The following is a 27587-nucleotide window of genomic DNA, read 5'->3' as shown; positions in this document are numbered from 1 at the left end:
TTTAATTTATTTGTCTGTTAATGTAATTAATAAAAAATAAACGCAAAAATAAATCATACATTTTTACATTTATTTTAAGTAAGCAAGCAAATAAAAAACAGGAAAGTAATTTGAGGAAACAGGAAAGTAAAGACATTTTAAAAAAGGAAAGTTAAAAAAAAAACAAAGCAGAAAAGTAAATAAATGAATTAAAAAAACAGCAAAACAAAGATATTTTTAGTATATATTTATTTTTTAGATAATTTATTTTTTGTTTTAATTTGCTTCTTTATGGCACACTTTTCCATTGATTAAAGACTTAATTTAATATTATTTGTGGTACATTTAGTGGTGTGTATTAATATAATTTTATATATAATATTTTTTGCAAGCTTACACCCTCCGGTTATTTATCACAAGGGCATAAAAGAAAATGATCATCTCAGGGTTTTATGTATTTGTGATCTTAATACTGACAATTGTTTGACATTCATTTCACATGATTTATCACTGCATTTAGAAATATTATGCATTTTAAAATGTAAAGGTTTTTTAAAGATCTTTGAGATACCTGAGTTAATGGAAGAAAAAAAAAATGTTATTGACAGGAAAAGACAAAGGGTGACAGAAATTAAAGGAACTAACCACCAAGCATGCAGAACTCTCATTTCAACAGAGGAAATTAAGAGTCGGCTTTGTAACCAGGTGAAATAAATTAAAAAAAAAAAAAAAAAAAAAAGCATTTTCATCTTAGGGAAGCAGCCTCTTATGCTTAAATCTTGGATTTAAAAGCATTTTGTGATATTAATTATTTGAGTTTGAAGACATTCTGTAAAATATTCCATGCTGAAGGTGCATTATACACTAAATCCCTTTCTTCCAAATTTCTGTCTGGGTAAAAAAAGTCCTGAGAAGAGAAACGGTTTTGTCCGGTAGGTAGAATGAAACTAGACGAAGAACTGCCTTATAAATAAAGGTTTACCAATCAATGGAGCCTACAGGTGAGAGTTTAAAACTCTCTGATATTTTTGTAATCTTTGCTTTTTTTTGTTGTGAAATTATGACTAGTTATTCCGCTTCCGGTCTTTGAAACTTCTCCGATTAGAAAAAAGTTGAGAAAGGGTCTAAATTGTCTTTTAGTTTAAAATCAGCAGTAAAACAAAACATTAATTCCATGAGTCATTCCCTGCACTGCCCCCTCTGTGTGACCTCACACACCAAAGATTTTCCATCCAGATTTAATGAAACATGAAATCATCTGATGTTTTTGGAGAGGAGCTGGGATATTCCATGTTAGTTTCCTGGGTGTGTACAGCAGTAGTTTGTGATGACGGTTTGATCATAAATGTTCTCTTGTTCACTCCAACTTCCTCTTCCTCTTCCTCAGGTACCAGCTGGCAGCAGAGGAGGGCAATGCAGAGAAGAAGAAAGCGGTAGGTACCTTTTTTTTATTATTATTTTTTTATTTAATATGAAATATGTCTGGATTCAGTCCTAAATATCCTGCACTCAGATTCTGCTTGTGGAGATTAGCACAGCATTATAAGCAAAATGTATTTATAATGTAATATAATTATTTTTTAGGGATTTTTTTGGGATGTACTAAGCTTCAAAAATCCTACAAAGTGATATATTTGAGGGTATATTAAAGATTTTAGAGCTTCTAGAACTCCGTATTAATATTTCTGCATGTTATCATTATTATTATTGTTATTGTTGATTATTTAAAATGTCAGCAGTTTTTTAAAGTGGCTGGTTGAGGTCCTCAATTTAAAATGAGCCAAATGAGGGTTATTTATTGAGAACAAAATCTGGCTAAAATAAAAAAAGCTGAATTGAGTAAAAATGGAAAGGGAATTTAATACATTAATGAAAAAAAGATTAAATAAAAAAAGAATAAATTAATAAAAATAGATGCATGGAAAAATTAAATAGGGAAGTAAATAAATGGGTGAATTTATACAATGGAAAATAAAGCATCAAATAAAACATTTTATCTCTTTTTTTTTTTTTTTTTTTTTGTGGTGCATTTAATGGCCTGCTAGTTAATTTACTGAGTCTTGTTTTATTTTTGTTTTTTGGCAACTTCTTTACTTCGTTGTTTATCACAAGGGTAGAAAAGGAAAATCATCTTGTAATCACACCGTGTGAAAAAAATGTTGCCTTGAATCCAGGGAACCAAAATGAATCATCCTGTCTCATAAAAACACGTTGGAACAGAAATAGTATGACTTAATTTGAGCTAATTTATAAAGCATTCACAGATTATAGTTCAGACCTTGCACACCCTTTGGTCCCGTGGTTCCTGATTTAAAAAAAAAAAAAAAAAAAAAAAAAAAGTTTTATTCTTTTCTTTTTTTTCCTCTTGACTTGTGTGGGCATGCACAGACGGGGCTTGATTAACATTCTCGCTCACTCTCCTGTTGGTGTTTTACTAGGCAAGTTACAACTGAATCTTATCAGTGTACAGAGTTTTGTAATTCAAGCCGAGTCGAACTGGAGAACGTCTAATCAGCCACCAAACATCTGTGTGGACATGCAGGAGCTGTGGTTTTATAATACTCCATCATAACTGAAGCTTTCAGATAATGCAACTGAGAAAAAAAGCACTGTCTTTATGAACTGTATAAATTAGCAGAAAATGGAAGTAAAGTACCTCAAACTTGTACTGAAGCACATAACTTGAGTAAATATGAGTTGCTTTTCAGTTTAGTTTATATACACGTAACTGTCTGTGTTGAATGAACGTATGATCTTGAATTGAAATTGTATCGTGGCAGACTTGATATCACCAAATATCATATTGTTTTCAAGAGAATCAATATCATGTTGTGAGCTCATTTTTGTCTTTAAAAGTCCGGTAAGTCGCTGTGTTTCTCAGCTAAGATGCCTAGAGACTGACCTCTAGGGGTTTGCTGCCGTGTATTACACATACAAAAAAGCAGCAGTTTAATAGACTGAAAGAGCAGCATCTTTATATCTGATGGTATTGAAAAAATCCTACTGTTTCGATTTCAAAATACTCTGTAAGTACTAGGCTTGGGCGGTATTACAGTTTACCAAAGTCTCGTGTTGCTGGCTACTTCTGAGTTGTTTTATAATGCAGAAATCTTCTTTTTTGCTTAGTTAATGAACATGGTTGAAAAAAGCAATGTTCTGTAGCATTTTTCTGGCTTCTATCTTCCTTCTCAGTAGAAAAACGGAGTGAATGAGACAGAAAAAAGTAGCCAAAGGTGTTCCTGTTGAATAAAATCCCTAAAACCAACACTGGGTAGAGATACGAGTCTTATCATAAGATTATTACTTATCCAGGTTTAGTCTCTCTGCAGTTCTTTGAGGAGGTTTTTCCAGCACTCCTTTACCTTTTTTCTCATTTCCTGGACTTATTTTCCCTCCTCTCCTCACTGGCTGTCTCTGTTTCTGATTTTCTCTCACTCCCCGCCCCTCGCCCCCTTCACTCCCTCTCTGTTTCCTTCCCTCCTTCCTTCCCTGTGTGTTGTAGGAGGGGGGTGGGCTAGTTACTTCATGCAGCTCTGATCACTTCTCAAGGCGCTCACACATCTGGGACAGCTCATAGACGGCCAGCAGACACATTCAGCACACACACACACACACACACACACATTTACGAAACGCACATCGCCAACTGGACAGCCGGCTCTTCAGCGTCTCTATCAGGTTTTTAACTTTCTACTTTGGTGCTCTTTTTCCACAGTTTTTGTTCTGCAGCAGATTCAGGTTTATAGACTTGCATGCTGAGCAGCTCTTTGTCTTTTGTGTTTCCTTCTCTCTTTCATAGCTCAAGTGTTTGCTTGCCTGAATGCTAACATGTAGTTTAACTTGTGTGTGGACAGAGTTATATTTAGTTTCTAGCTTCATTCAGGAGTTGCAGGACCAGGTGGCATCAGTCAAACATGATGGAATTCATTGAACAAACAAAAAACAGATTCAGAGAGCGGCTAACATCTCACGGTGTGTCCGTCCTCTCTGCCAAAGCTTTAATAGAAATAGTGAGTCATCCTGTTTAAAGTGTTGGTGTGTGACTGTTTGTGTTGCTGGCAGTTTATCTGCTCTGCTTTCTCACTGCTCCGTTTAGAAACTCATCCATCCAAAGTCTTTCTTACATGCTTGGATATCCTGCACATCTGCAACTTAATATACTTAATATATCTTTGTTTTTGACTCTTTTGATCTTGAGTTTAAGGGGTATTGTAATGGAACTTTTTCTGACTTATTACAGACAAATATCAATAAATCGAGTTTTAATTCAGCCCTGAATTCAAGGATTGGCACAATAAAAGGCTTCTATGAAGATCTACAATCTGTAGAGTTTAAGCTGAAATTGAACTAGTTGATGTGTCTTTTTTGGGGGGGTTTAATTGAATAAATGTAAAATGCATTTACATTGCAACATTTTATGGTTCCAACAATGACTGCTGTAACACACTGATGTTTTTTTGTCTTTTGTTGTCATTAATTAAATATCTTTTGGACTTTTGATTAAAAATAAGCATCAACTTCTGGGATATGGACGGGCATTATTTAAATGTCTGACAGTTTATAACCACAAAAATAAGATATTAAGTAAACATTGGGCAGATTCAGTTCTTTTGTTAATTTAAAAAAATAATAATATTTATAAAAATGAATAAAAATTAAATATATATATATATATATATATATATATATAAATAATTAATAAAAATTAAATACAAATCTCGAATATCACACAGGGCATGTCTCACTTTTTTCTGACATTTTATTGACCGTGACTAATCAAGAAACTAATGGGCAGATAAATTGATAATAAAACTAATAATTGGTTGAAGATTTAGTTGAATGTCAGCTGAGTGATTGTTTTATCTCTTTAGGTTGCTGAACCTCTTCCCTCCACGCTGCGCAGCGGGAATCTGAGTGTTTTAAAGAAACGCTGGGAACATCAACAACAGCAGCAGCAGCAGCCATCCGGCCAAAGAGCCCAACCTCGAGCCTGGAGCCCTGCCGCCTCTCACACCCACATCAGTCACCCAGCAGGCCCCAATCCTGCACCCACATCACACATCGAGAACCAGCCAAAAACCCCGAACACCACCACACAGAACCAGGACACCGAGCCGGAGACACAGCTTCACTGTGAGACGAGCTCCGACCAGCTGCAGACCGACCTGACCGACATGGAGGAGAAGCCCAGCAGAGAGTCAGAGGGAGCGGAGGGAGCAGCAGCAGCTGAAGTACCGGACTGTGAGAAGCCCAGTGTCCCCCTTAACAGCCTCAAGATGATGTTTGAGAAGGGAGAGAACCTGACCGACAAGGTGAGTCTCTCACTGTACCATCATGTGTTTTCAGACCGGAGGAACCTTTACATTCTTCTAAGAACCCCTCCTTTTTATTGTGTCCACACAGCAAGAACTAGGAGCAATCATAATCTTAGAATGACATTATGAGGTGCTTTGTTAGCTCCTCTATCAGAGTAGATACTCCCATGGCATAAGAGGAACCACGAGTGCCCTATGTGTATCTAAGGGTGCTTTGGCATCCCAAAGTTTAGTCCGTTTCAATGGAACTCTGGTGCATCTAAATCCTGTGTTATGGTTTGTTTGTGGTCGCTTGTGAACGATCCAGCTGCACTCTGGTGCGGACCAAAATTGATTGTTTATTTCTGTGTTTACATTTTCCACCACCAATCAATAAGAAAATAAAACTGCAAGCATCCAGCCCTCCACCTTTAGTGCATGTCCCTCTACAACATTTTTTTGGCCTGCTTACATTTCTGCACTGTGAAAGCAAACCTAACTAAATGCAAAACGATTAAGTCTCCATTTCACTCTGATTCGGACTAACCAAAAAGACTTTGGTTGTGAAAGGGCCCTTAAGTGGTCAAAACATGAGCCAGCACAGAACTGGCAACCGCCGTTAGCTGTGTTAAGAACAGACTAAACGGCTCGTAATGAAATAAATGGAAGGGAACACGGACAAATGAACCAACAGGGAAGTCCACGCTTTACTGAACATTATGCTGTTCCATCGCTCCTGTTGGCGGTGCAAATGCAAACAATGCCTATTTTGACCAGAAGGTTGTCCTCTTACTGAATGTTTTTTAAGGCTTTTTTTCCCTGTTTGCATTCATACCACCAATAAAAAACGCTGAAGTGACTTAAGTTAGCTTTCAACTTAAATGGGACAAAATGACATTGTATTTACCCCATCGCATATATTCAAAGAAGCTTGCTCCATTTGCCCTTGTTCTCTTCTATTTTTCTCGCTCGTTACGGGCTGTTGATGGTGTTTTGTGCTCTGAATTTTTTAACACGGGGTAACAGGTTTTTAAAAATGTAGGTTGCCAGTCCTGCATTATCTGTGTGGGTGACTTAAGTGTTGGTTGATTGGTTCACAAGGGTCAGCTGGGAGAGTATTTTACTTTGCACGGCAGCTGTATTCTCGCAATTTCACGAGAGAATCACTCGATTACAAGATGATAATTCCATCATGCCAGGCTCTAAGTTTTGCATTCAGATCGAAACGATCAGTCTGACCGTATTTGTGCTTTACTGAATAACTTATTCAGTCAGGTGCATCACTAATAAATATTAATATTCTTGCTGTTTGAACACTATAAAGTGCAGGGTCCTCAGGATGAAAAACCAGTCCAGTACTTTCATTAGAACTTTTCTTTGTATGACTTCTGTTGGTCAACGCTGCTCCAACGTGAATGTGTCACAACATGGCATCAAAAGTGAATGAGGTGTAAATTATCTTCCTGAAGAGTCTGAAACTTTCTTCAAAACTGAAAAGCATTGGGATTTGTTTTGGATTAAGTAAAGAAGAGAAAAATCTGCTAGTTCTCAGAGGTCAGATCCCTCCGGCGCTGTCATGCTACTAGTCACATGGTGCAGCTTCACTTCACCATCTCACACACACACACACACACACACACACACACACACATGTGAGCACACACACACTCAGCTGACTTGCACATCCTCTCGACAAGCACCAGTAACTGGAGCTTCACGCACCCCGGGGCAGCTAATTGTTATTTGTAGAGCATCAAGTTGAGGTATTTAACGTGCAGTCATGCAGTGGCCGGCGGCTTGTAATGTACATCGGTCAGAGTCGAGGTGTGACATCTGAACAACGACATGCTGTCTTTCGTCAACACAGGGTGCCGTTTATGACCGTGAGGGAACATTACAAGTCATTATGAGGTGTTTAGAAGCATTCTGCTGTTTCACTGTTTGAAACTTGTAAAGCTCTTTGTCCTCTGCAGGAAAAAAGACACCACAGACATTAAAGCTGAGTTGGTCACAATTTTTACATTAACAATGCATCACATGACTTTATCTCTTGTAGAGACGAGGCTACAGTTTTCCCCTCAACTCCACAGAGCATTTCTTCATCTATAGGCCCCTTTTTATTGGTTTTACTGCAACTTGTACTGCTCTTATAATGTCATTTCCGTCTGTAGCTGGCTGCTGTTTTTGGCAAGAAAGCTCTAAAACTGACCTGATTCTACCTGTGCAGCCCCAAACGACAAACTTTAAGACTCTCTGGTGAACATAGTGGAACATTTAGTAGCTAAAGAGCCTGACATTTCCCTAAGAAGTTAGTGGCCACCAAAAAAGGAGCTAAAAGAAAGTGAATATTGGACTAGCATTCATCAGATCAATACAAACATGGCTTAAATGTTGCTCTGTTACTGCTGGAGGTGTAAATAAGCAGCTGTTTGCTATCAAGTTTCACATATTAACTTAAAAAGGTGATAATAAGTCAATGTTGTTTCTGCTGATCCCCAAGTGACCAACAAAATCTATTTCTGCATGTTGTTGTTGCAGAAGTTTTTACTGGGGTCAATTAAGTTTCCATCGTGTTTAAAACTAGATACACACGTCATTTTACATCCATATACCAAAAATAGCGTGCTGGGTGAAGTGTGAAGTAATCTAGAAGACTTTCATTGAAATAAATGTCTGTTAGGTTACTATTTTTGGCCAAATGAGGTAACGCAATGATGATTGAGCCTTCAGCCCACTGATGCATTTGCAGCTTTACAAACTGTGTGTTTTGACAACATTCCTTGGAAACCTCTAAATTAAAGTTCTCCTCACACATCCATGAGCTGCAGTGTTAATTGTGGCAGTCATTTGAGCTATCATTTAGCTCAAATGCAGCATACTGTTTTTTTTTTTTTTTTTTTTCTCTGCTTCTCTACTTACGTTGTCACTAAACAGTTACTTTGGTCAAACAAACAAAGAAGAGACTGATGATACAGATGAGGAAACTTCAAAAACGAGTGCAGGTGCAAAGAAAAACAAACCATTTAGACATTCAGATGTGTTTGGATCTCTGGGAAGTAAGGGCAGAAAAAAACCTGTGATTACTGCCAAAGAATATAACGAAAAACTCAAGTTGTAATTTTGAAGAATGAAGCGAGTGATATTTTTGTTGTCAACAAATCCTATGAAAAACCAACAATGCATCAGTCTTATCTGTCCGCATTTGTTTCTGCTGCTTAAAAGTGTGCAAACAATCAGTTACTGGAAGTTTAAATCTGATATGCTGCAAACTTTACTCCACGAAAGGCAGCAGAGACAAAATAAATATGAAGGCAGACAAACTTGACGATTCCCTTGTGGCTAACCTGATGCTGTGAGCAGCTTCATTAGAGCAGCTCCAGTCAGCAGACATCACCTGCTGTAGCTCTGAGACAACTCCCCGGGCAAACAGCCGCTCCTCTAAAGAATTTCTGCTCGTCCATTCCTGTAAATCTTTCTCTTATGAGCAGGAACATGTTTGTTTTCTTGCAGTGAAATCTGCCAGACGAGCAGGCTCAAACATCACCCAGCAGCAATCATGCATGGATCTGTTTTAAAGGATAAAGAGATTTTTTTCTCTGTTTGTCTTTTCATTGAATTTGTTGACAAAAATAACTATGTTAGTCTGTCTGTGACTTTGTGACTCTCTGACATCCCCACCTAGTCTTTTTTTTTTTTTTTTTTTTTTAAAGTCTTAAAAACACCTAAAAACAACCAATCTTGCTCTCATTCACCTTCTTGCTGAGATTACGATTAGAAAATCAGCATGAATCTCATATCTGTACAGTAGGCTAAATGTAAAGCTGCAGCCAGCTAGCTTAGCTTAGCACAAAGACTGGATACGGAGGGAAACTGCTAGCCTGGCTCTGTCCAAGGGCAACACATGCATCCTAATCCTGATTAGTTGTTTGTTTTTAACCCGAAATAAAACGCAAACAAGTGTAAAACTGACAATTTACGTTTTTTCTGAGTTATGCACTGGTCAGCCAGGCTTGCTGTTTCCAGTCTTTATGCTAAGCTAATTTATAATATTGGGGTATCATCGCATGCTGAGAGAGTTGTGTTGTGTTCAGACCTCCATCGATAACATTATGTGCCAAATTTGTTAGCAAAGTGTTAAACGTAAATATAAACCGATAAATCATTCAGAATGATAAACTTTTGTTTTTGTAAATATACAATTTAAACATAACATACAGTCATGGAAAAAAAATATTAGACCCTTGTTTTCTTCAATTTTTTGTTCATTTAATGCCTGGTACAACTAAAGGTACATTTGTTTGGACAAATATAATTATAACAACAAAAACAGTTGATAAGAGTTTAATTTAAGAGCTGTTATCTAGACATTTTCCATTGTTTTCTTGAAGATAACCAAAATCATTATCAAGAAAACAAGGGTGGTCTAATATTTTTTTCCATAACTGTATATTGTCTTCTTGACTTATAGTGAACACATAATAGTTTCCAATAGGAAAATTTCCTAACAGTGTCATTCCTACTATCCGTAGTCCGCAAAATGTTAATATATTCCTTAAACAAATGTTCCTCTAATGGAGTTAATTGTGCATTTATTGGGTACTATTTTCCGCTGTGGATTAATGCTTACTCTTGATGTGCTGCAGGGAGTACTGAGAGCAACAGGACAGTTTGTGTGATAGGAGTATAAATACAGAACATCACATGACTTTAAACCTGAGAGTTTGGTTTAAGGTTTCATGGGATCCAGGACCAACAGAGGAGTGGTTGGTTCTTGGCAAAAAAAGAGATTTGTAGTCAGAAAATGTGCTGTTGCAACAAAGATCTTGTTTTTCCACCACTCTCACCTCGGCGCTGACCTCCTGCAGTATGTGGGCTTTAAACAGATGAAGGAGCGCTCTGGGGATCTGGAGAGTCTTTTTACTGCATGTTGCACAGTTGTCTCACTAAAAGAGGGATTGTTGGGGAAATCCTTGAGCCGTAATAGAAGATCTATACAGTTCTTGTACAATAGTGTCCAGTGTATATCTGAGGCCGAGCCGTCTGCTTCTTTGTTGAGCTCCTCTTCTCAGGCAGATGATGTCATGGTGCCGGCTCATGACTGCAGACAGCTGATCTGGTCTCTTCAGACCGTCGCCCCCCTCAGGCCATCAAAGCTTTGACAGCCAAGTAGGGTCAACCAGACACACAACAACTGATATGTGTGTGTCACATCCTGCACCGTCCACATATCGCCTCAGCTGGCGACGGTCCCACTGCAACCCGTTCAGATCACACGAGGCCAAATTGCCTCCTAAATTACCACATGACCGGCTGCTGACATGCAATACAGCAATCTTAACCAGACATCTTAAACATGTTGATGCTACATTACATCACTTCTAGTAAACTTCTGAGAACAATGAGGACGAAACGACATTATCAATCTGTTTGAACCGAATATTCTCTGGTCTAGCTCAGCCAAAAACACAGAATCTGCCAGCATGTTGTTCTCTGTTGAGCTTGTCTGTAGCTGGTACAGTTACTCTGCTCTGTGTGTGTGGAGAGGCTAAGGCCCGCCCTCGGTGAAACAAGACACCCAAGGACATAAATTATCGTATGAAATTATATTGGTGGTGCTCATCATCCTCACAGCAGCTGAATTAAGAGGAAACACTGTACAAAATTTTGCATCAAGACATCCAGAACAGACCTTCAAGTTCCTCTGAGAATCATTTAAAATGTCTAGAAAACTTGAGTTTTACTCACTGAAATGTCTCAACAACTATTGGATGGATTACCATTAAATATGGTTTTGATCCCTAATTTTTTCCTCTAAATTGTCAAATACTAGTTAGAAATACCTATGAGCCTTTCTGTACTTTGTGTTAAGTGCAAAATAGCAAATATTAACATGCTAAACCTAAACAGTGAACATCATGCATATTGAAGGCCTTCACACGCCCATGATGATTTCGTTTTTTTCCCCTGAGTATAGTTTTCCAAACCTTTGCAGACCTGTGTGTTGGAAAAGGCTTTATTAGACTATTATAGAGCAAAGAACTGCCGCAAAACTTGTCTTTTACACTAACTTTACAGTCAATTGACGCATTTTTTCTCTAGAACTTAAATGAGATTTCTATTTCTTTACTTACTTTCTCCCCCTGATCTGATGGTGAGAATAAAGGCATCAACCAATGAGATTGTGTTGTATTATAGAACAACAATAAGAAGGCTCCGTAGTCCAAACCAGTACAGAAACTCAATAAAATGGATAATCTCATCATCTTTTTGTTTTCTTCCTAAGAGAATGAGCTAACACGTATCTATTCGAACCTTTTATTGAATACGTGCTGCAAAAGGAGAAAACTAGAGTATTTAGTGTTGTGTAAAGGCCTTCGACCTGTGAGAAATTAGTCTGATAGCAGCTCTGAGCTAAATGCTGACATCAGCATGCTATCACTGCTGTTGACTCTGGTTATTAATTATCTCCCTGCCCACCGGCGGATCATCTTAACCCCCTCCTCCCCTCCCCTCCCCTCCTCGGATCGGGTGAAGCATGCAGTCATGAGGCTCTCTGAAATTAATTGACCCTCGCCCTGCTCCCCCCTCTCTTCCTCCCACTGTCCCCCCTCGCACCAGCTGCTGCTCCGCCAGCCCCCCCGTCTCACATGACTCCACCCTGAACACCCGCCGATTTATACTGCGGCTGGGGGGCCGTGACACAGTAAAAACACACACACACACACACACACTCTGACCATCTGTAACACCACGGCACACTTCGCCTCCCTCCCGCCGTCATCCCCACCTTCATCCGGCCACGCCCCCCTGTGAGCCAGCAGCCCCCCTGGAACACCTGCTCCCCGTCGCCTCTCCTATTCACACCCAGTCTCAGTCCCTCCTCCCCTCAACCATCCAGAGGCTCTCCCCCTCATCTCTGCTGTCATAAGCCAGACCGATGCTGCTCCGCTCCGTCTGTGTCTCCTCACTGCTGGATTCAGTCTCTCCGAACCGGCTTCCCCTCCCGACTCTCTGCTTTTATCCCCTGTGGCCTTTTTTTTTGTCCGGTCGCCTTCACCAGAGGTAGCTATGATGTTTCTATTCCATTCATCCGTTCTATGCAGCGATTCTTCTTTTTTCTTTCTTTCTTTCTTTCTTTGTCCTCTGAACAGACGCCCGGCTTCATTACGGCCCACTTTTACTTTTTCTGTCTGTTTTTGGTTGACTTCTATTCGATTAGGATGTGGTCAGTGCAGCTGAAGGAGGCCTTTGAGTGGACATGCTGTAATAAAAGCTGCCTGTGAAAGGCCACTTCATGGGCTAACTTTATCAGTGGCTCCTTTGAAAGGCGTCAGCTCCATTTAAATGATGCTATTGTGTGACTCTGGTATATAACCTTGTTTAAAGGCTGTTAAGTCATGATGTGGCAACCTGCTGGCTTGACATAATAACTGCTTTTTGTTGAGAAATAACTACCGATTTAAGACAATTTTATAATATGATGGTAATACAAGAGCATAATAATGCAATAATACCCTATCAAAGAGCAATAGATTCATTTTTAAGAATATTCAGACATGGGAATTGAAATGTTGAAGGTTTAGATAATAAAAAGAAATATAATAATATTTTAAATAAAAAAACATTTAAATTATTGTCAATATTGTCATTCACATTTAAATTGTCTGTTTAAAAGTTTTAAATTTCATTGTTAAAATGTATGATCAATTTGTTTTTTAGAATTTTTAATCATTCTGTTCATATATCAATTACTGGGGGAAAAAACTAATTTAAATTATTTAAATTTGGAATAATATTCATTGGCACTGAAATGTGATCAATAATTTTAAAGTATGCCAAATAAATTAATCATAAATTAAAAAAAATTGAATTCCTGAGAGTAATTACACACTGGATTTAAATTAAAAACATTAATAAACTATTCCAAATAAATAAGCATAAATAAAAATATATTTTAATTAAGAATTTGTTTTTATTTTAATTTGTACTAACTTATTCAGGATATTGAAATAAAAGTTTGAACAAAAAAATAAAAATATCCTGAATAAAAAATAAATACATTTTAAAACAACAACGTTAATGTGAAAAAATAAATAAATACTAAAATATCCTTAATAAATGGATTAAAAACCACACAATAAAAACTCTAAAAATTGACTCTTAAATAAATATTAAACGTTTGCCACATGCGTATAGAGAGTCATTGATCCTTTTACAGGTAATATTCTGTTAATCCAGTTCTTTAATTGTATATTGTGACAGCGGTACCTTCCTCTGTTTTTGTTTTGCTTAATATGAATGCATGTTATTGTCTTTGGTAAACTGTGTGTGTGTGTGTGTGAGGTGGGTTCAGGGACAGGGTGGGGTTATTACTGAAGTCAGTCTGTAGGAGAGCTTTAATAGTATCAGGATTAGCGGCAGATTCTTTGTCTAGCCCGCTGATCCAGCCTCCTGAGACCCAGCCTGGCCTCTCGTGGCCCGGCTGCTTGTTTACATCCCGATGACCCCCCAACACATGTTTACACCCCCCCCTCCCTCTCATGTACACACACACACACACACACACACACAGTCTGACACCCCCTCTCCTACAGAGCTGCACCTCCGGTCTGTGGCAGATAATCCACCCTCTGGGATTGATCCATTATTATGATGATGACGGTTTCTTTAGTCGGGATTTGACTCTGTTCTCTGCAGCCAGGCGCTCTGACTGTTCATTTGTGTGATTCAAACTCAACGTGTGTTATCACACTACTGCATGCATTAATTAACTCTCTCCTCCTGACTCGGATGCTCAGATTTGGCACAGACCTGCCCTCGGATGATAAAAGGATAAAAGCTTTCTGCCAGACTCGTAATATTTAAAAAACATAGTTTAAATCTGCTGTAATCAACGTATTTATATCATCAATAGAGCACATGTAGGCTGCGTTTGTGGCTTTGTCTATCTTTCGCACAGCAGTAGCACACGACTCTGCAGGTCAATGTTTTGTTTTTAAAGCCACAACTTTACAGGTTTGGTTCACTCTCACAACATCATTTATTTTTTTTAGATATCTTCAGCTCAAATACTATAAAACCCTCCTGCACTGCCTTCTCAGCAGCAGGCAGCAGACAGACACCGTTAAAAGCTGGTGAACAGAGTGCAGCATTCAGCAGCTAAAGGGACAGATATCTCCATCAGGAGTTGGTGGAGACCAAAAACGGTGCTAAAAGAGTGAATATTGGTGCCATGTTCATCAAGTGGACACACAGACTGTATATAAGAAAACATCTGGTGGCGGTCTGCAGTACAGGTCATAAACCGCCTGCTACATGTTAGTGAATGGGTAGTCTTGTATATCATTGCACCTATTATCATTCTGAGATAACGCTCTGTAGGTGATACTAAGCCTCATTCTGGAACGTTGCCGCTGCAAAGATAGCAGAAGAGAGGGAGAATATCTTTCCAGTAGAGGTGTGAATCAGCGTATCAGCCCCACGATACTTGAGTCACGATACGATATTATTGCGATTTTAAGCATTTTGCGATATAGTGAATATTGATACAATATATTGTGATTTAACTGCATTTTGTGTCTATAAAATTAAATTCAATCAAGAATTGTTTTGTCCAATAAGGGAAATATCTCAGTCTGTTCATCTCACTTCAGTCTTTTTAGTTCGCCACAATGAGAGTCAAACCCACAGACTGACCAACAAAGTATTCAGTCAAACTGAACTGAACTGATATCAAACATGTATGGACGACAACAATTATAACATCAACATATTTTATCAAACTTTCAAAAACAACAAGCTTCATGAAGGATAAAAAAGCAGAACATTGCAGCATTATTTCCACAACTTCCGAACCTGATATCCTGACCTTTTAGATTCCTCAGATCTTCTAGTTTCATATGATACCAACGGTGAGCCCGCTACGGCCTCTGGAAAAAAACAGACGCAAAAATACTGACAGCCCGCCGGCCATTGGAACGCTAAATAACGATACTTGGCAGCCATGAGTCAATATAATATTGCCATAGAAAATACTGCGATACAAAGCTATATCACCCATCTCTACTTTCCAATGATGGTTTGTGTCATTTTAGGTAGTTCGTCTTATCATGACGATCATATGTTTAGGTCTTAATTTTTCTGAGTATTTGTGGCAGCAGGCTGGTGTGTGTGTGTGTGGGAATGAGTAAAATGTGTTTATAGTAATAAAGGAACATGTCACCTGTGTGGCTCATTAATGTGTTTTTAATAGTTTATGGACAACATTGGAGCACTACATAGCAGAAGAAGAGGGTATATCTTTTTTTGTTTTCTTCATTATTATATTATCCTTTCATACAGAAATGGTTTGTAAACACGGAGCTTCAGTCTTGCGTGTTTTAACGTCTAATGAGAAGAAGCCAAATCTGCTGCAGGACTGGGCCGTGATTCACTGATGAGCATTAACTTGTTTGAAACTTGCGTGTTGTTTTTCAGTCATCACCTCAACCTCTGCTGCGTTTTCTCTTGTGAAATCTTTCACAATGTTTTACCTGCTGCAGCCTGCACACACTGAACACTCTGAACACCAGAGGGGTGACAGAACAGCCTGGCACTGATCAGTGGTGGAAAAGTACCAAGCAGAGAAACGTATTTTACTACTACTACTACATGCATTAAAAAACATGAGATTATAAAATACAATTTCTTAAAGATTAAACTTGTGGCTGCTCTAGTTTGGTCCCCTTGTCAAGTGTCATGTCTCTGTCGACACTGCAGACTACAGTAAACTGTTTTGTTGTTTCTTTATGTGCTTGCAAACACTTAATTATAATCTTTCTCATAATGTATCGCTTTGCGAGACGTCTTACAGTCCCGAGAGTTTGCTTTTGTGTAGATTTCTGAAGCCCATGCCAAAAATACCCCGTTTATCGTAGAGAGAAACTCTATCGTCAGAGTTTGAACTTTCTGATTGTCCTATGATGATGATCATAGGTTACAAAAGTTTCTGTTAGAAAAATTAACCAGCACAACGTTTAAAATTGTGATATTTCGGCCATTTTATATGTGCCATTTAAAACAAAAAGTAAGCACTTTTTAATAACCAGATCCTGTTAAAAACATTAAATTCTGCTTCTCAGAGACACTGTGAAGACATTGATTCTGTTTACACAGAGCTGAGAGGAGAGGACAGGAGAGGCTGTAAACATGACAATACTTCAACACGTTTATGGTGTGGATGGCTCGTTGGGGCTGTGAGGGTTCTGTGAAAGATTGGGACTGTATCTGTTGTAAACACAGAAGGGAAAACTTTGCGTCCTTTTGGACATTAAGTGTTGAATCTCTTGAGCAGGAGTTTGGATGTAACTCTGAGACGGAAGGCTAATCTGACCTATTGTGTAATCTGTACTGTACGATGTGTGCCTTGGCGCCGCTGTCAGAGAGCTAGCTCACCAGATCAACAGAATAAACTCCTTTTTAAAACAATACAGCTCGTTTTTATTTCGGGATGTGACGACAGCAGCTCTCAGGCCCGTAATCTGTAATTCAATTATCTGAGACTGACTGGACACACACACACACACACACACACACACACACACACACACACACACACACACACACTCATGGGTCAGATGAGGTCAAGAGTTTTCAGGAGATGATTCTGGTTTTCTGAAATTATTTTTATGGTGTTTCAGGTTAATGAAGTGACAATCTGAACTTTTAGTGTAGAATCACAACAGATAAATGATCAGTTTGTTTTCTGGCTGCTGCTTGTTGACAGACGGGTTGTCTGTCTGAGGCTCCGTCTCTCTGAGCTCATAAGGGGATTAAAGTGGTTTGGACTGGACACACACACACACACACACACACTTTACCGTGTTCTCTCTTGTCTCTGCGTTTCCGTCTACACTTTGATCTTCCTGATGGACCTGGTTGCTTCCAGCCTGTTTACTGAAACATGTGAGAATCAGCAGGCTGTGTGTGTGTGTGTGTGTGTGTGTGTGTTTGCAGAGGTCATGCAGGACACACTGAAGCTGTTTTTTTGTCCTGACTTCTTCTGTTTTAGTGCCTTATGTCTGACTGTAGGTGTAAGTTTATTGATTTTCTTCGGTTTCCTGCAGGTGTCCAGAGAGCAACAAGGGAGCAGCGGTAACACTGCCAACATGGAGCAGCTACTAGGAGGTAGGTGATCTTATTTTCTTCAGTAGTTTCCCTTTTATGCTTTTTTTATTAGAGATTTAAAAAAAAAAGAAATAGTTTGGATAAAGAGATGGGGAACAAATGTCCAGACTCAAATGTCAAACCAGGGATGTACGGCACTAAAAGACCAATGTAAATAAATTAATAAGGTTTATCATTATTAACGTTTGTCCTACTGTATTATATTTATATATTAATACAGTTTACAAGTATCCCTACCTAATCACTAGGGATGTGCATGATTAGTGAATTAAATGTTGCCACCCTTGCTAGTCGGCACCAGAAATACTCGTCTGGTAAACTTATTTGGTAACGCTTTATAATAAGGTCCTTAATAACCATTAATTAACAAGTAATAAGGCATTGTTCTCGCTTTAGATCCGGTAGTTGCAAAAAGCATAGTTAACTTATAATAGATGAGCAATAAAGTATATTTTAATATCAATAAGCAAACAAAATAAGATTAATAAAGGCATGGCAAAGACATAATGGATGGGTCATGGGTGTTTGTAATGCCATTATTAACACTTATATAAGCTTATAAACACACAATAATGTTAATAAGCATCTTGAAAGGACTTACAAGGGCCTTATTACTTGTTAATTAATGGTTATTACAAGGACCTTAATATAAAGCGTTACCACTTATTTAAGTATTGCACATTTTTAAATTATATTTGCACTGAAATGTCATGCCTTACAAGTTGAATGTTGTTGTTTTTAAATCGAGCGACCATCCATTAGCTGCTAATATAAAAGGCAGAATTCATCTGGGATCTTTTTCCAGGTTTTTCAACAAAAAAAAAAGTCCACCAGGTGGCTAAAATAAGTTTCCACAGCAGAAGATATTGTTCTCTACAAAGCCACCAGACTCCCTTGACAAAAACAGTGATTTTACCTGGTAAAACAGAGGATCTGTTCACAGCACCTGTTCTACAAAAGAACGTAGCTAGAACGCTTTTAACGCAGTTAAACTGTTAATGACAAACACTGTAAAAAAAAAAAAAAAAATTCTCTGGTTATTTTCCAGAGATTAACTGTATTATTTTACAGGTTTTCATGTTTTTTCTACATTAAGTGCACATACAAAAAAGGTGAATTACTTGTTTTACAAATATCAACCAATAAATAGATATTTAAAATCTGTAAATTAAATCTTGATGATCTTGAATGTTAAATTACAATTTATTCTCTATAAAAAATACACATAATATTGCTGAATGTAAAATTAAGTCAACATTCTGTTTTCTTACAGGAAAACTTATTTTATTATCCATATTTCTGAAGAAATTATCTGTTAAAAAAACTTATGGTTATCTAATGTTTGACAGTAAGTGACTTTTTACCATTTTATTTTACTTTTTTTTTTGTTACTGTGTACAACATTGATTTCACAAAAGTTGGAACGTCTAAAACGTAAATTAAACAGAATGTGGTCATCTGCTCATTCCGAGCTCTGTTTCTGGTCTCTGGCAACTCCTGAAGGAAAGATTCATTCAAAGAGTCATTTTAGCAGCTAAAAACACTTTTTGTCAATCAGCTACAGATTGTTTTCGCTGCCTGTAAACAAAACAATAAAGTCAGGGTCTGTAAAAACCAAACAATAAGCTAAAAGATGTTGAAACTCTTCGTAAAGCTGCAGTGAAAACTCATTGTTTTGTGAAAATATTAATGATATCTGCTCTTAAAAACAAATGTAAAAGCGAAATCCTCCTCTGCTCTGAGAGTCACATCCACAAAGCCTTTCCTTCTCGGGTACTTTTCAATTAGTCACAAAAAAACAACGTCCGCTGTCGTCCTGCCGGCCTCTGGATGGATCACATCCTTCCCAGAAGTGAGCTGAAGTTCTGTGATCAGCAGGAAGTCGGACAGAACCCCCCCCCCCCCCCACGCTGCACACGACTCCTGACCTCATGTTCCCGGCCGCAGCCTGCATGACTAACCAGCACAGGCTGCACTCAGGCTGAACTGGGAAGGGTGGAAAAAATAAATCCTGAACAGGAACGAGTCCTAGTCTTGTGATGTTTAATTCACTTAACATTCCCGGCAATTAATGGACAGTAAGAATAAAATCCAGATGCTGTAAAACTGAATCTCAGCTGCTTAAAAGCAATATTTCTAACCAGTTTGAATGAAGGAGGCCAGCTGTGCTCTGAAATAAATGTTCTAAATAATGTATAAGCAGCTCAGTGTGATCATCTTTTGTTTAACCCTCAGAAGCTCAATTGAAAAAAAATATTTTTCTTTTAAAAAATAACCCTAAATGCACCATTTATTGTAGAAAGAAACTGTAACAACAGGCATTATCATCTGAATTTGAACTTTCTGATGGTCCTTGAACGGATCATACGTTATGAAAGTTTTCGCTAGAAAAAAACCAAAACTTAAATTGTTGATATTTGTGTCAGAATCTCTTTAAAAGAGATCCTGTTAAAAACATTAAATTCTGCTCCTCAGAGACACTGTGAAGACATGATTGATTCTGCTGAGACCAACGGTCACGAGACAAATATTCACTGAAAATCTGTTTACACAGAGTAGAGAGGAGAGGACAGGAGAGGTTGGAAGTGGAAGTTGTTAAAATGCAAATACTTTTTTCTTTTTTTCTGATTTCTGTCATTCTCACTGTTTTTCTGCACAAAGACATGTTTGAGTTGTTCCCACTTCTAGCCATGATTGTGCTGATTCCATAGAGCTGCATGACTTATAGATTTATATAGATTTTATATATTGCAGAGGAATACAAGGACACAGAGTAAAATATGAAGAGCAAAAAACGCTCCAAACTTAACCCTCTGAACTCCTTCAAGCCGTTAAATTGTTACAATGACTGTTTTGCATCAGATTTACTCACCATTGTGTGTGTGTTTTGTTCCAGATGGAAGTCTTGCAGAGTCGACTCCTCTCCGGGACCGGATGGCCCTTTACCAAGCTGCAATCTCCAAACAGGAAGTCACTCCCATCTCGGTCAATGTGAGTACGCCTGTCAATCATCCCCCAAAACGAGGCGTGCATCCCATGTCTCTTATTTGATGTGTCCTCTATCCTCGCTTGAACCGGAAGGTATCTCGCATGCGCCATCTTTAAGACCGTCCCAAAGCTCTTATTTGTACTCGGAGGATGGAGGATAGAGGATAGAGGAGGCATATCGGAGGAGCCACAAGCAAGGATACATGAGAGCATCCTATGCGGAAGTCTTTTAGCGGTGGCCCCGCCCCCTGATTGGACATGGTCCATGACAACATCTCTGTAGTTTCAAACCACAGTGAAGACAGATCACAGATTAAACTAAAGAGTGTCACAATAAGTTTTATATTTTATTTATATGAAGATAGATAAAAATCTGTTTTATTGTGGCTCTGAACAACAAAAAGACCACAAACATATTTCTACATTTATAATAAATTAAGAGAAAGATCGCTCTAGAAGCTTTTTTCCCTTTCATGATCTGTTATTTCCAATATTCAGATTTATTATGGATATTTTAAACAGTAGAGAGTATGAGAGACTGTCCGTCAGCAAGAAACACTTTTACATCGTTTGTCATTTTCTTCAGTCCCAGGCTGATCATTGCTGAGTGTAGGTTTGATCTGAGTGACATCATTTACATTTTACCTTAATCATCCAACCTAATAAAATATTGGCCGGTGTTCAGCGGACACAATCATGTTCTGGGATATCAAGTAATTAATTTATCACCAGGATCGTCTACTACGACGGCGTATTAGGGCCATGTATGAAAAAATAAATAAATGGGGACCCAGGGGAGTGGGGCCCAGCCACCATGGCACGCGTGAAAAAGCATAACTCAATTCCTGACACAAGCTGTCGTCATCTCAAAACTTGACTACTGTAACGCCCTCCTGACAGGCCTGCCAGCCTGCACAATAAAATAATAAAAATAATAATAATAATAATAATAATGCATCAATTTTATATAGCGCTTTTCAAAATACACAAAGACGCTTCAGATGATCCAGAACGCTGCGGGGCGCCTAGTCTACAACCAGCCAAAAAGGTCACATGTCACACCGTTGCTCATTGAGCTCCACTGGCTACCTGTTGCAGCCCGCATTAAATTCAAATCTCTAATGCTGGCCTACAAAGTTGTCTCCGGTACTGCACCCAGCTACTCGAATGCCCTGATACAGCCATATGCTACCTCACAACTGTTATACTCTTCCAATGAACGGCGCCTGGCTCTGCCACCTGTTCGCCCAAGGCAATCCAGATTCTTTGCATTTCTTGTTCAGTTCCGACCAGAGCATCCGGCGTCCCTCTCTACCTTTAAAAAAAACTCCTGAAGACCCAGCTCTTCAGAGAGCATCTTCTCTCCTAGCACCACATGACATTTCTACTCCTTAAAGAATTGTCACTAGCACTGATTACTGCACTAATGGCTCTTATTGCACTATAACTTGATTGTTCCCCTTTCTTTCTGTAAGTCGCTTTGGATAAAAGCGTCTGCTAAATGTAAGTGAGTGAAGCAGGGATGCGAAATAGACAACACGAGACGCAGCCAATGTGTCTCATTCCAGCTCTGAAGTTTTCAGATTTTCCTCTTAACTCAAAGTATAAATATTCTTACTCAAATGTTAAATGCAGGACTTTTACTTACTGAACAAAGTACAAAAAGCATCAGCAACAAAATATACGTAAAGTACCAAAAGTTAAAGTAATAATTAAGCAGAAGCAGCCCATTTTAGAATTATATCATCATCATATATAATGTTATTGGATTATAATTATTGATGCATTCACTTCATTTCGCAGCATATTTTCAGCTTGACTTTTGAAACTTCAAATTCCTAGTAAATTTTGGGCATTTTGTGTTTATTAAATAGTCAAATGCAGTGAGAACACTTCCAAAACACCATGTTACAATATGGATTTTGAAAGATCTCTGTGTTTACCAAAGAAAAAAACACAAATGGTACCGTACCATCAAGTAGTTTTACAGGAATTGTACTATTTTGGACTGCTTCAATTTTTACTCATCTTAGATCTGTGGCTTGTTAGGCCCCCAACTTTAAGATTAAAAAATATATATTTCAGATTATCCTGAGAGAAATGTGAAGCAGCAGTTGCAAAATAGAAAATTTCCTCTTAACTTTTGCCTTTAGAGAGGAAATAATGCTTCATATTATTATAACCTCATCATATCTTTAAAACACACAGAAAGTTTAGAACCATAAATGACCTCCAGCTACATAAACCATCACATAAACAATGAAAAATGTTAAAGTTTTCACGTAAAAAGATGTGTTTTATTGGTCAAGAGAGGACAAGGAAATATATAACATCAACTTGAAGGTTACTTAAGAAGTGCAGACCTCTAACATCACCAGAGAGGGCATCTGGGCTTGGCAAAGTGAAAAATGTTTGTGTGTCTGCCCTAGAAATTTGAAACCACTTCAAAATGTAGTGAGCTCTTCTTTTGCTCGAACTACAACCTTTTCACAGAGTTACATACAAATCAGGCCTGTAGTTCTTTCAAAATCCTGCTGAAAAACTAAGCGAAGATGTGAGCTCTTTTGCAGAACTTTTAGAGTCTCCAAATGACCGATAAAGATGCGTTCATGGGTCAAAATATCCGTTGAAGACTTTGTCATGTTTACAGTAACCCTGTGGGTCAAATGTTTTATATTTTGTTTCTCTCAGAGCGATCAGAACGACAGTTTCTGTGGGAAGCAGAAGGAGAACGTTCCTCCGTGCTCTCTGGACCTGGTGAGGAGTCTGACTTATTATTATTAATGTGATTTAAACGATTATGAATGACTTGTTATTCCAGGGGGATTGTGGATGTTCCTCTCTGCAGGACTGCCACGTTGAAGCGTGCGTGCGTGCGTGCGTGTGTGTGTGTGTGTGTGTGTGTGCGCATGTGCGCGTTCTCCTCACATCCTCTCTTCTCTTGTTTCAGAGTCAGGAGTGTGAAGCGAACAGCAGGAAAGCTTTTACCTCGGAGAGCAACGGTAATTTACCCTCCATGTCTCCATGTGACTGCAGATGATCGGAATTTCTTCTCTAATGAGAACTTGGAAACCGTCCCCTCATAACAGCATGTTTGTTTGTTTCGTTAATGGAAAAAAAAAACATTTTAAACAGCTGAAGTAAATTATTCCAAACAATCCAGTCTGTAAAAGTGATTCAGAAGTGACGGAAATCTACATTTATTTATTTCAGATTAATTTATCTACATGTATTAAGTGTTCTATAGTACTAAATGTGCTGCTCCGTTTGTGTAAAAGTCAAGACCTGTATTTGTATTGAACATGAAAATGGCTCCATCTAGTGTTCAGAACATGTCACTACCGCTTTATAAAGTTAGAAAGCTGAGAGTGCTGCTGGAAAACGCAGCAAAAGCAAAATTACTTGAGGAAAAAAAAATACTGACAGCGGACAACACAGGCTCTTAAATATTAAGTAAAATAAATAAATCCGACTTAACTTTGCAGAATGAATGTCATTTTTTCTGTAGGATAGGAGTTATTATTGCACTAGAACAAGAATAATATTGCACTTAAACAAATGCTGCACTAGAATCGATGCAGTTTTTGAGCAAAAAAAAATGTACTTACTGCAGTAGAATAATTATTGCTCAAAGATAAATGTAATGATCGCATTACATTTAGAAGAAATGTAATGCATGAAAATAAAAAGAAAGAAAAAATCTACTTATTGCAGTAGAATAAAGTAAATTATTGCACTGGAGTGAATCTTATTATTACAAAAATAAATGAAATTATCTCAGTAGTATGTCATTATACAAAAAACTTGTAATTATTGGGCAAGATTTTTTTTTTTTATTGCAGTAGAATGAAGGGAAATAGAGCAGAATAAATGTTGTTTCACAAAAATAAATGTACTTATTGCAGTAAAATAAGAGTAATTATTGCACTAGAATAACAGTTTTTTGCATTAGAATAATATAAATATTGCACTAATACATTTAATTATGGGATCAGGATAATTATTGTACTAGAATAGAAATACTTATTTCAGTAAAATAAGAGTAATTATTGCAGTGGAATAAATGTAATTTTTGGACTAGAATACATTTAATAATTGGACTATATTATTAATAATTGCTGGTCGTGTTGTGTCTAACAGGCTCCACTACTGGAACTCCTCCGCCGTCCAATCAGAGAGACTCGTCTCAGGCCAAGACGCCCAAAGTGAGTCCTCACAGGAAGCCACCCCCACGTACAGTTAATTAATGAGTTCACACTGTAACAGTAATGTGTGTTTTGTGTGTGTGCAGGGCTTCCGCCTGCCTGCCAGGGAGACGTGTGTGTCGTGTCAGAAGACGGTGTATCCTCTGGAGAGGCTGGTGGCCAATCAGCACGTTTATCACAGCTCCTGCTTCCGCTGCTCGCACTGCAACAGCAAACTCAGGTCAGCAAACAATTTACTGGTTGCACACTTCAGTTTTCTTTACTGATGTGCAGCAGAGCACAAAAGTAAATCCAAATAAAATCCAGAATAAGATAAAATAAAGTTTTATTTATCCCAGCAGGGCAAGAACAGATAAATACAATTTTTTACATTTTCTTGCCGTCTCTAGATATGATAATTGTTTTTTAAAGATGCTTGTTCATGTTCAGATGCATGAATTGCAGGTAAATTCTCCTGGATACATTTCTTTTTCTTTGTTGAATTGAATAATGTTGAGAAATCCCAACAGTTTGACGGCATTGCTTCGTCTTTTGTTCTTGTTTGGATTGAGAGACCCGGAGCAGCAGAAAGTGACGTATTGCACATTTAAAGACATTTCGTCTTTCAGCTTGAACCTCGTAATAAGATGCTTCAGTTGGTTTTTACATATCTACCTTTTTAGGTTTGTGGTTATGGAATCTCTATTTTATTTTACTGCTGTTTATGCCTGCTTGTGTTTTTTTTTTAAGTACTGTCAGTAATTGGCAGTTTTCGGGCATGAGGGATGAAACGTTTCTGATCTTGTTTTTGTTTTCTAACTGAGTCCCACTCTGTTGGTTCTGTAGTTTGGTGAACTACGCCTCTCTGCACAACAACGTCTACTGCAAGCCGCACTTCTGCCAGCTCTTCAAGGCCAAAGGCAACTACGACGAGGGCTTCGGCCACCGGCCCCACAAAGAGCTTTGGGAGGGCAAAGGGGACAGTGGCGAGACGTCCCCGCAGTCCAACACCAAGCCAAAGACCCAGAGCCCGGCCCCGTCCCCAGCCCCGGCCCTGACCCCGGCCTCGGACCTGGACAGCCCCACGGTGGAGGACTCCCCTCTGGCTAAAGTCAACGTGCTGATGGCCACCATGGAGGCTCTGGGACAGGGATCGGCAGAGAAGTCCGACAGACCCACGGAGACCCGCAGGCTGAAGATCTCCTGGCCGCCACGGACGGAGGTGGAGGACACAGCCGCGGCGTCACCACCCTGTGGTGACGCCGCGGCTGTGGAGGAGGGGTCCGCCAGCAAGCCCATCCGAGCCAAGTGGCCCCCGGAGGACGAGTCCCCCTCCTCGCCTTTGGAGCAGGCGAGAGAGACGCCCTGCCTGCGCCGCACCTCCTCCCTAAAGGAGCGCAGCATGCCCTTCACGCTGGCCGAACAACCTCCTGCTGCCGAGCCCAGGAAACAGACTCCGCCTCCTCCAGCGCTCAGTCCTGAACCCTCCGGCATGGAGCTGCAGCACGGAGGACAGTCCACCGACAGCCAGACGCCCACCGAGGACAGCTGTGTGGACGTCCACACCAGCTCCGGAGAGGAGGAGGAGGCTGAAAACATGGCGGAGCATCATCTCAAGGAGGAGGACGCCGCCCCAGAACAACCTCAGGAGGAGGAAGAGGAGGAGGAGCTGATGGAGGAGGACGGAGGCGTGCTGGAGGAGGAGATGCCACCTCTGAAACAGGAGGAGACGCCGACGGATATCTCGTCTCCTGACGGCGAGGTGGAGGCCAGCCGGTCGTCTCAGGACGTGGGCTTCTGGGACAGCGAGGAGGTGGATGAGAAGGAGGAGGAGCAGCAGCAGCAGCAGGGGGAGGGGGAAGAGGAGGAGCAGGAGGAGTCTCTGACGGTGGAGGAGATGATCAAACGGAACCGATACTACGAGGACGAAGAGGAAGAAGAGGACGTCTGATCGGACTTCTCTGCCATTCCTTCTTTAGACGTTTTCTTCTTCTCTGGTTGCTGCGTGTCTCTAGTGTGAACTCTACTGAACTCTTTGTGCCTCTTTCTGAAACCTTTAAAGCCATTCCTTCAGATAGTTTTTACAAAACCGTGGTCTGTTTTTAAACGTACGCCGTGTAATGGATACTTTTAGCACAGAAACGTCCATAGAGAATTATTTTTGTGTACTTTTTGTAATTTTCTATTTTCATTGAACGCCTCTGAATCTGGATTGAAACTGCTGTTTTAAGTACAAACGATCTTATTATTGTACTGATGTGGGATTATTCCAGCTCCGTTTTAGAAAAGAAAGCCCAGCACTTTGACCTGTTATCACTTTCTTCTTCTTCTTCGTTAGTTTTTTTTTCTGTGGAGAAACATCACTTTCTTTTCTTTCCAGTTGCCATTCTGTATGTACATGTTAAACCTAAAAAAAACATTTCTATGTTTTCCAATTTCAAGAGTTATGACTGGATCTGAATAATGTTGTACTGTTGTTTTTAAAACCAGGGGACCAAATATCCTAGATTACTACTGTTTAATAAATCATTATATACAAAATATTTCGTCTGAGCAGTTTATTGTGTCGACTACATCATTATTATTATAGAAAAAAGGGATTTTCCACAACCTGGCCAGCTGTTTCAGGGCGTTTTTTGCTTATTTTACACCTTACCTTGTATTTCACTGCAATATATCAAATCTATAAGTCCTGCAGCTCTATGGAATCGGCACAATCATGGCTAAAGTGGGAACAACTCAACAACTCAAACATTGTGCAGAATAACACAGAAATCAAAAAAGTTTATAAATAGTCAAACCTTTTAACTCAATGGGGAGAAAACATGAGGGTTCACATTTCAAAGTACATTTCAAACAAATCCACCCATGACTTAGTTACATTACTGAAACCTTTATTGATGATCATACATGAATTGAACAAGGCCTTTATAGTGCAAGTCAACAAGGCGAGGAATTATTACAGGAGTCCTTGGTG

At 39.0% G+C, this 27587-nt stretch overlaps 1 protein-coding gene across 1 annotated transcript; it reads left to right on the top strand.

Moving 5' to 3' along the window:
• Positions 1 to 3535: 3535 nt before the first annotated feature.
• On the top strand, positions 3536 to 27151 carry lima1a (LIM domain and actin binding 1a). The gene is made up of 9 exons (XM_059333759.1): positions 3536 to 3657; positions 4851 to 5291; positions 17378 to 17438; positions 20335 to 20429; positions 23118 to 23183; positions 23377 to 23428; positions 24567 to 24631; positions 24718 to 24851; positions 25457 to 27151. Exons 2-9 carry the CDS (start codon positions 5154 to 5156, stop codon positions 26559 to 26561), a joined length of 1716 nt encoding a protein of 571 aa, XP_059189742.1. The 5' UTR covers positions 3536 to 3657; positions 4851 to 5153; the 3' UTR covers positions 26562 to 27151.
• Positions 27152 to 27587: the final 436 nt, after the last annotated feature.

The sequence above is a fragment of the Centropristis striata genome, chromosome 5, assembly GCF_030273125.1.
Source record: "Centropristis striata isolate RG_2023a ecotype Rhode Island chromosome 5, C.striata_1.0, whole genome shotgun sequence".
Classification (NCBI taxonomy): Eukaryota; Metazoa; Chordata; class Actinopteri; order Perciformes; family Serranidae; genus Centropristis; species Centropristis striata.
The sequence above is the reverse complement of the archived record's forward strand: the minus strand, read 5'-3'. Positions and strand labels throughout refer to the sequence as shown.